The sequence below is a fragment of the Thermobia domestica genome, chromosome 11, assembly GCF_964235325.1.
Source record: "Thermobia domestica chromosome 11, izTheDome1.hap1.1, whole genome shotgun sequence".
NCBI classification, from domain to species: Eukaryota; Metazoa; Arthropoda; class Insecta; order Zygentoma; family Lepismatidae; genus Thermobia; species Thermobia domestica.
In genome coordinates, this window is record NC_137464.1 from 49,440,643 (window position 1) to 49,451,184 (window position 10,542).

Consider the following 10,542-nt stretch of genomic DNA (forward strand, 5'->3'; position numbering starts at 1 on the left):
GAAATAGGAATACAAAGTAGAAACTGGATCCAGTTGGCTAAGGATAGAAGTCAGTGGGGAGCTTTTGTGAACGCGGCATTGAACCTCCGGGATCCATGGGCCATAGAGTTAGTTAGTTAGTTAGTTAATTGTAGACTCTAAGACTTAGATGTTTAAAATTTCAAGCTTCTGTGTTCGTTTATAATATAAATTCATTTGTGAAGAAAAGCCTTACTTTCAGCTAGAGGTGTCTTATAGAATTTGTCTACATGTTTTGAAAAAAAATGCCGATATTCATCGCCAGTTGAAAAGTGTTTATGGGAACATTGTGCTTGATGACCTGTAATTATGGGGGGGGGCGCGATAGCTCAGTGGTAGAGCGTTAATCTCTGGTGCTTGAGGTCCCGGGTTCGATCCTAGCCTCCGCCAAGTGAACCTTGTTGTGAACAAACACGTTTGCTTGGATTTCGTCGGGGTTCTCCCGTTTCCTCCCACTTTCTTCATTCCATCATTTCATTCATTTCTCATCATCACTGTCTCCTTTAGGCTAACCGGCATAACGTGGGACGTAAAACTCGAAGATTTCTGTAATTATGCGAAAGTGTGCCCCTTAATTTACTGGGGGGAGGAGAGAAGGCAACAGAAGATCTGTCTAGATTTGGAACCCTAACTTATGTAATCACCGAAGAAAATATTACTCCTGTTGAGGGCTTGGTTATGAAGGATACAAGATTATCTGTTGAGAACAGGTTTAAAAATGAGGGGGAACGTGGGAAACGCCACTACTCCTCTTCCAACAAAATACCATGGCGTCCCCCACTTCCTAAAAAATTACAATGGGTAAAGGTAGACATGAGAGACGGCGTGCGTCCGCGGTACCTTTTCAGATCCACTTTTACCTCTATTTGAGGATATATATACTATATATACTGTGGCGGATCCAAGGGGTGATATAAGGGCTTTAGACTCCCCTTGACGCTCAAGTATACACTGGATAAAATGGGCTTCAATCATTCTTTACACTAGATAAAATGGCAAAATATGGTTTAGCCCCTCCCTTGATCATATCTTTGATCCGCCGCTGCACACACACAAACACATATAACACACATATTATATACAATTTGAGGAATATACTCCAGGATGACACACATAGTGTGTGTGTGTGTGTGTGTGTAATCTAGAGGATTCTCAAATTGTATGTAGGTAAATTTGACAGACACTTGAAGCTATCCTAAGTTGGTTCATGTTAGGTCCATCAACAGCTGGATGAAGAGAGAAAAGTATTCCAGAAACCTAGGAAGGCTTTTAACAGGATAAGAACACAGAAATGATCCCTCATCCACTCTAATTCCAAGCAATATCCTCCAATGATCTCTGCCTGTTTCCAAAACTGAAGGATTCATTGCGAGCCAGAGTTTTGAAGCCAGAAGTGCTCTCGGAATTGACATTCCATAGTGGCAAAAATATTTTCCTCAAAAATACGTCTAGACGCTTTTGATAATGCGATACGAAGTTTGCAATAGTGTGTAGATGTGGATGGGAACTATGATGGAAAGTGACAGAAATATACAGTGTTTTAGGGGGAAAAGTGCAATAGTTCAGGAAATGCTAGTATGGTTGATTCTAAGCAAAAAATGTTTATATGAATATGAGTCCAATTCTGAACAGTTTTAGGGTTACAGGTTGTGAAACATTCTTGATATTATGTTGATTATTGCTTACTCTGTAATTATTATATGTAGGTAAGACATAGCGCTTTCTAAAGGTAATAGAATGGCCTTTTGAATGATATGCAACATGTGGGAGTGGTGTCCTTGAAAAATAAATTATTGAGAAAATTTTGGGAAAGCTACGACTATTTTAACAATATTTGAGGGAATTGAATGACAATATTAATTCCAAAATTTCTTTCAATAACTTCTCTTCCAAGGACACCACTGCCACACGTTGCATAGCATCGTAAAGACCATTTCATCACCTTTCAAATACGCTAATCTCATCTATATACAGTAAATACAGCGTGAGCAATAAGTAACAAAATCAAAAATAGTTCGCAACCTGTGAGTCTTAAAGCGTTGTGAATCGTTCCCTTATTCATATGAACTTTTCTGCTTAGAATCATCCATACTACAATTTCCCAAAATATTTCCCTTTATCTCTGAAACATCCTGTATAAGTACAAAGTTGATAGCTACGGTAGTTATGGGAAAACGATGAAAATTTTGATATGTACCTCGTGGATATGTTTTCATCAGAGTATGATAATTTTAGGCATAGACGAAAAATACAGATCTCACCGGGGAATGCCCTTGGCTCCTGACAGTTGCCTAACTCCAGAGTTGTCGAAGCCTTTGACAGATCGTATGAGTAACTAGGTACAAAAAGGGCGACCCCTGGAACCTGATGGCGTTTTGCCTTCGAGTTTTCATCATCACCATAATGCACCGATAATTATGTTCCCTTGGCCTAATCAAAGCTTTTTTTTTTAAAAAAAATCCTCTCCTCCATTACAACTCGATGCATATCATTCGCGTATAGTCTAAGCAAGAAAAGTATTTCGCTTGTCTGAAACTTCTTGATTTAATTGCCTTCACATTTTTTTAGTGGCACCTCCATTTTTGTAGTTCTCTATCTTTCAGTCCTCTTCATTCATCTGCTCGATCATCATTTTCTACTCCAAATACTTTTTTCTATACGTTATTTACCTAAAACCTTCTGCATCATTTCCTCCTTGCGAGTTAAAGGTGCTCAACAAGCTTAAATATGTTCATCAAGTTTTATCTATACAATTTAAAGAAACTCAGTGAATTTTATCCTTCTAAATATGTTCATCAAATTTCATCCTTGCGAATTAACGGAATTGTTCATATTTTATTCTTGCAAGTTAAAGATGTTCATCAAATTTTATCCCTATGATTTAAATTAGTTAAAATATTGTGCTTTTCTCAGGCATTTTATGTTATTTATATTCTGAATTACCAAATGAAATGAAATGAAATATTTAACTTTTCGCAATTGAGCCCCTTAGTCTAAGTTAGATGACAATTTAGGCAAATGAATGATGATGGAAGAATTTGTGGAATTTAAAGTGGGAGAAAACGGGAATGCCCACAGAAAACCCACGTACACAATGTTGTCGACTACAAACTTACTTGGCCGGGAAATAACCAGAGATCCCACATACCAGAGGTAAGCACTTTACCACTGAGTCACCCTTTTATTTTGAATTACCAAAGCATGAATTGGATAGTTATTATTAATATTTGGAACTTCTAAAATAATTATTGCTTATTTAATCAGACACAAGCTGGAAATCTGAAGCCAATTTGTTTCTATTTTTCAGGTCGAAGAGGTGACGTACGCAGAACTGTGTTTGGTGCGACCGCCAATAGCAGAGACTGCAATAACCCCAACTAGGAAAGAAGAACCAACGATATATGCGCAAATAGATCACTCGAGAAGAGGAATGTCGAGTTTAGATAGTAACCTTAGCCAACGAGAAATTGTGACTGTAAGAACTCCTCTGATGAACAGCCAACAAGAAAGCTGTGTATAGTTTAGTGCAACCATCACCATCGTTCTTTCTTTGATGTAAAAAAGATAATCCAACGTCTGATCAACAAGTTCTCCTTTGATTCCCCGCCATTTCTGTATTTGGTCTCTTGTTTCCCCATCATTTCCTAAATTAAAAATACTACCATTGCCATTTTTAAACATGGACATAGAAAGCCTGCAATATTGGTTTATTACCATTCACTAAACTATAGTGGATTGTCTTACTGTCTAACTTTACTATTTTGTCTAATTTGTCAAGAACAAAGAATTTAGCATTTCATTATTTAGCAGTGTCTAATAGATGATTTGAACATGACATAGTTTCACTAATACTTTCAGTGTAATTAATTTTCCTGTGTATTATAAATACGTAAACGATATCGGAAAATTACAATGACCATGTTTGTTATTCATTTATAAGCAGTAAGATTTCTGAAAAAAAAAAAAACATTAATGAATAAGTAAACTAAAGACAATTAGGAGAGGAAAAGTATCTTCATAATATAAATGAGAAATATATGTCATGAATATTGTATATTTTCTTTACCTACCAGCCATGTTGTTTTGAAACCATGTACTTCAGTTTACACCCAAAATTACGAAATTATTTTAGGTTTTCATTCTCCACATTCAAAATACTAACTATTTGTGTGTGTGTGTTTATGAGTAGAAAAAATCTTGCAAATGTGTCAAGATATTTGAACAGTTCTTTGTTCACATCAAAACGATGTGTTTTAATCATGTAATCATCCTGCATTGAAGTTTCTCAGTTAATTTCGATAATTGACCTCGCAATGGTGATTGCAAACCTCGCTTATGTTTATATCAAAGAAGATGATAAAATTATAACGAAAAAGGCAGTACACATTTGTAATTTCTCACTTTTCTTTTACCTTGCTTCTCTTTTATATTTGCAAAATTTCATTTATTGACATCTATCTTCTGTATTCTACTTACGTGTTTCTATTCTTTAAATTACAAGCTCCATGTTTGAAATAGCCACAACTACCTTAGATATACTAGTTAATACATTAACTAATGGATTATCATTTATTTAAGAGGTAGTAAGATGCAGAAATAATTATTTAATTATTATTGACATATACTATTCTTTCCGCAGCCTGATAAATTAGAAAATTAATGTTTTGGTACATATGTGAAAGTTAAAATTACCGTATGAACTAAAAGAAATAGTCGTTGACCAAATATGACCTTAATTCTAAATTGAATCCAAATTTTTGCTAATTTTTTAATTTGGAGCAATCATTATTAAATTACGCATTAATCGTTAGACCAGGTTTAGATTCTTAGATAGAATAATCTTTACTTAAAGAAGAAACAAAGTGAAGATTGTGTAACGTTAAACTAAAACAAAATTGCTTAATCTGAATTAACAGAGATTTAAACTTTAAGTGATAGAACTCTTGTTATCAACTAAATTTTAATTTGCTGCATTGGATATATTATGATTTTCGTGGCATATTTTTCCACTTAAAAAATTATTACAATAGCTTTATCGTTTAGTGTTATATTTTGTTAACCTTGATACTTCGTTTCCCTTAAACTTATTGACTCTTTAAATTCAATGTTAATACAAAAAAAATGTCGTTAAATATATTGTTCTTCTACTGGTATGTCACGAAATTAAGAAACTTCAATGGGTCATAGTTCCCCGTTACACTTTCTTTTCTTTTTTCTCTTTTTGGATATACTAAATTCCTTTTTTTATATCTTCCATCAATTAGATTCTTCTTTCTTCCTTTCATACATCCTAATGTACGTTTGTTCATATTCTCTGAACTTCTTTTTCCCTCAAAGAATATCTTAACTCGCCGTCTTTTCGATTATAACTTTCTACATTGTATTTATCTTCTCTATCGAACTATTTTAAGATGTTATAACTGCTTTTGTTCTTCGAATAAGCTACATTTTCAATTATTTTTCCCAATATTTACATTTCAAAATCTTTCAGTCGTTGTTCTTTCCAGCTTTGGAACGTCCATGCTTTCCTTGTTTACACAAATTTAAACAAAATTTATTTAATGAATTCCTTCTTAGCATTTTGTTCAAGGACCACAAAATAAGTTTTCTTTCTTATATCTTCTTTCACCACGTCTATTTCTACCTTTACTTCTTGTACATATTTTATATCTTTCAGAATTATATATAATCAAATTTTTGGAAACTCTCCAACAAGAGTTTATTTCTCTTTGTTTATTTTCTTACATTTATTTTAATTAGTACTTTTCACAATATTTCCAAAATTTTCTTACGTATGTTAAGGATCGTCTTTGATTCTACATTAACAGTAGTATTTGCAAACTTAATTCACTCCACTCTTCTCAAAATATACAGATTTTCTCTTTCCTATGTGAATCTCTTTTTCAATAGTTTTCTTTAATATTAAATTTACTTAATGTTTACGTACATTGGTAAAAAGCAACACACTTGTACATTTTCCTTCTGTTATTTTCTACCACGTCCCAAATAAAACAAATATAGCTCAAACAATCTCCTAACCTGTTTAGTTTCCCTTTTGTTCCTTTTTATAAACCAACTTCTAGTATTGTTCAATCTCTCCCTTGCTTTTTTGTTGCATGTCGTCATTGTGTCTCTACTCCACTAACTTCATTCTCTCTTCTTTTCCTCCATACTTGTATTTCAAATATTTTCAGTTTTTTTATCATTCCACTTCCATCATCATCCAGTATAACATTCAAAGAAAACATTATTGATGTATTTTCATATTTCTAATGGCCTATAAATTATTCTTTTCTTCTTAATGGCTTCTTTAGCCATCCTTGTTCTTCCTCTCATTACCAACTAATAATTTTATCAATATAAAAAAAACTAAATAAATACATAGAAGAGTGGGAGATACAGCCCTAAATTACGTTTTCAATATACTGTAATATTGCAGGCTTTTCATGTCCATCTTAATCATACCAAGATATGATGAAATCAAAGTATTTTAATTCCAGTTTTAACATATTTTTCATTGCTGTTATTTGTTGATCCAGTTTCGTGTTTCTATTTCGTTAATGGTGTTGATGGTGCAACAATTAAGAAAATAAAAAGAGAACACTTTCCTTAACAATTGAAAGAGGGTAAATCTCTTTCGATAAAAAGAATTATCAAACAAACTTAAAGCAGAAAAAGATTTTTCTTTTCTTTTTTGAAATAAATTTTGAAAAAGACAAACAGACTAACAACTATATTATAAATAAATAAAAAATATACATATGTTTATATGTATGTTGTGTACATAATTAACGCATGAAAAAAGTTTGAGTGTGAGTGTGATGGTGAAACTAATCTCTTCCTCCCTCTCTTGGAAGCGTGTAGTGATTTCTAACTACTTAAAATATCTGTATAACGGTTTACAAAAAAAGTACATAAAAAACGAAAAATGAATTGATAAATAAATTTAAGTGATGTTTCTTCGATTACAAGTTAAAGAAAAAAGGAGATAGTTCTTTACTCTATATTCTTCAACGTGAATTGTGATTTTGAATACAATGAGTTTCGTAATTGTTTCCTTGAGGTAGTCAAGATATAAATACTATATATATAGGTGCATATCCGCCCATGTGAATTTGTAATATTCGAGTCATGTACATGTTTCTTATTTTATACATATATACATCTATCTATCTATATATAATTATAAATAGATATACAGATTTATATATATAAACATTTTAAAAAAACAACACGCTCTGTATATCAACTTTTCAAAGAAACAAAAAAAAAAAACATTGATATTTAGATACTGTATTGAAAGATGATGAAAAAAGGTAAGATGTGCGGATAAATGTGTGCCTATTGGAGATTCTTTTTTAAGTGGATGCTATAGATATTTAAAAAAAAACACATTTATTGGAGTTAATATTTGATTAATTGTTTTGTGAAAAGAAAACGTAAGGAACATTATATGAGTTTTAAATTATAAAGACACTTAAAATCTCTTTGATTGTATTTTTTTTTATTTCGGAGTGATTGTGATCTATAATGTTAACATAACTGGAACTTTACAATTTTTTTATATGTTTTGAAATTACGTGGAAACTGAGGGTATTTTGTATTTGCAAAAAGAATAAAGTAATGTGAAGCACATCTGAATCAATTTTCAAAATCAAAATATAAACAACTTTCTGATTTTGTTATATTTATACTTAATCTATAATTGTAGAATTATAAAGATGTTGTCAAAATGTTCTTTTGTACTTACAACGTTTAGTCTTTAATTTTCTGACACTTCTTCTTAAGAATTATTTAAACAATTGTAATTATGAAGAGTTATGTATTCATTTAAATATTTTTACACTTTTAGTCACATTTCAGCTTTTTTCACATTTCAGCTTTTGTTAATAATTTCTTTCTAGGTTACTTTCCAAACAAGTCGATTTTCTATTGACTCCCTTTCAATACGTTTCTTTAAAATACCAATAGTAGAGGAAATTGTGCAAAAATACGATACTTATTTACTATAATCAGTCTTACGAATATCAAATACTAAATAAACTATGTAAAAAGAAAATGTGTGATCAGCGTTATTTACTTCCTCCTAACTTGCATGAGCGTATATTACAAAACACAACAAATATATATTTAATAATAAAAATATATCTCCCTATCTCTTTGAAATAGATCAAGAAATTGTAATATTTCTGAAATTCGTACTGTAAGTTTCTTTTATATCACATGGTACTTGAAATATTACAAGAAACGTACTGGTTAATAAATTATACCAAAACATTATGATTCATATGCTAGAATATTTCATTTAGTTTATTATTATCAAATATATATTTATATTAGATATATTTATATATTTATATTTATTTAAAAAGGCTGGTATGAAATTTTGAAATTCATTATTCGTTCATAATTATGTTTTCGTTCTCTAGGATTTTATGTAGAAATGTATTAACTAAATAAAACATAAAATAGTTTGCTACAGTTTGAAATATATGGAAGTCTTAGCAATAAATACTCTATATTTTGACTTCAAGAATAATGCATGCATTACTAATTATATTTGAAGAAGATAGCTTTAGCAAAATCTTGTTTCGTTGATTACAAAACCATCAGTATAGTTTTCTTTTAATCAAATTTATTTCTTGAAATTTTATTATCTTCTCCATGCTAATAAGCCAAATACATTTTCATGATTTCTGATAATAGTTACGGTAATATATAATGTCCACAAATACAGGAAAAATATATTTTCATTAAAAAATAGAAATTTTGTAAATTCTTATGCGGAACTTGGTTTTTATAAGGGCCGCGGTGGCTCAGTGGTAGAGCGTACACCTCTTGCGCTTGGGTTCCCTTCTTCGATCCCTGCTCGCGCCAAGTTAACTTTGTGGTGGACAAACACCGTGTGCGTAGGTTTCTTCGGGGTTCTCCCATTTTCTTCGCTCCACAATTTCACTCATTTCTCATCAACACCGTCTCCTTTAGGTTACGCGGCATAAACGTGGGACGTGAAACTCATATTTCTTTTCTTTTCATTTTTTGCTTTTTATATTTATTTTGTAACAAATCTTCCATAAACTTTACAGCAGCTCAAAAATCCATACTTAGGAGTTCCTAGTAAAAAACGCAAAAATTGAAATGTTAACTAATACTGTAAAGACATTATCCAAAATAGCTGGGTTTGTAGACTTTTTCATTCTTTTACAAATGACAAACATCCTTACAAATGCTTACTTACATCTTCACTACAAAAAATTCATTGAAAAAGATATACTGTACACTATACTCCAAAAAATTTAGCTCAAGTTTGTTCTCATTTCTAAAAGGACAAATCTTAGCTATGTGTATTTAAATAAGAATACAAGGCCTATAGTAACCTAGAAAGAAGATCTAGTTGTTTTTTTTTCTCTTTTCCACTTAAGCTTTATGTAATGAACCTTTGTAGTTGAGTACACCTTCAGTAATTTCTTTTAATTATAAAGTATAATTTTAAAAGGAAATTACAATATTTGTGTATATTGTTTCATACTGAAGATCGTTCTCTAGGTGATGTTTTTCTTTTTTTGATTTTGATAAGATTCCGTATCTACTACATAAACATTACCGATATGATAAGTGATTAGTATTTCGGGAGAGTGGAAACAGTTCATATATTTTACATAAACTATTTTATATGTGATACCATTGAGTAATTTGTGTAAATATAACAATGTATAAATATGGAAGTGTGTGTGTGTGTGTGTTTAAAAATCATCTATCTCTAGTTTCCATTTGTTTTTTTTTAATAAATGAAACTTTTTGAATGACAATGTATGAATGTTCTTGTTTTCTAACACCAGTGTGTACCAATAATTGTGATTAAAGATTGTAAATGTAATTTCAATTAAAAAAAAAGAAACTCCTTTGAAGAATAATATTTTGTAAGCAATGTTAATAATTTCATGGTTCTCAAGAAAACAAAATACTGATTTTGTACGAATGGTTACAGTGAATATTAGGAAAAACAAATCAGAACGTGTTACAGGTGGTGCTACATTTATGATTAATTATACTTACAACAAAACAGATATTACTACTACTACTGCTACAACTAACAACAATGATAATAATAACTATTGTATTGTTGCCAATATTAATAATGAAGATTCAGTGTTTAAGTGTCCTGGAAGTTTTTTTTTCTCAAGAAGTCCAAGATACTGGGGCAAAGACAATTTGGACGTCGTTTGTCTTCTTGTGGAAAGAAGGAAAAAATATTGTGAAGTGCCACAAAACTGTACCACCGTGCTCCATATAAAATCGAATAAAGCTGTGTTAAATAATGATCTTTACTTTTAATTTCTGTATTTGGTTTTTGCTTATATAAGATGTAAACATATGTATTCTTTTCCAGGTGCTTGTGTCCTCTCCATACGAATCGAATCAATCTTTAGTGGTAGCTAAATTACGAAAGTAAGTCAAAGATTATCCGCCATTTTGCATTGCTCATACTGACTTCTGTCCTCGTGTATTTTATTGTTACGCTGT

At 31.1% G+C, this 10,542-nt stretch overlaps 1 protein-coding gene across 1 annotated transcript in view; it reads left to right on the forward strand.

Moving 5' to 3' along the window:
• side-VI (sidestep VI transmembrane protein) overlaps nucleotides 1–10,338 on the forward strand; it is a 740,122-nt gene extending 729,784 nt beyond the window's left edge. Inside the window, exon 15 of the mRNA XM_081732407.1 lies at nucleotides 3,326–10,338. Coding sequence (XP_081588533.1) covers nucleotides 3,326–3,538 — 213 coding nt within the window. The 3' untranslated portion in view covers nucleotides 3,539–10,338. The remainder of the gene's footprint in view (nucleotides 1–3,325) is intronic.
• Nucleotides 10,339–10,542: the final 204 nt, after the last annotated feature.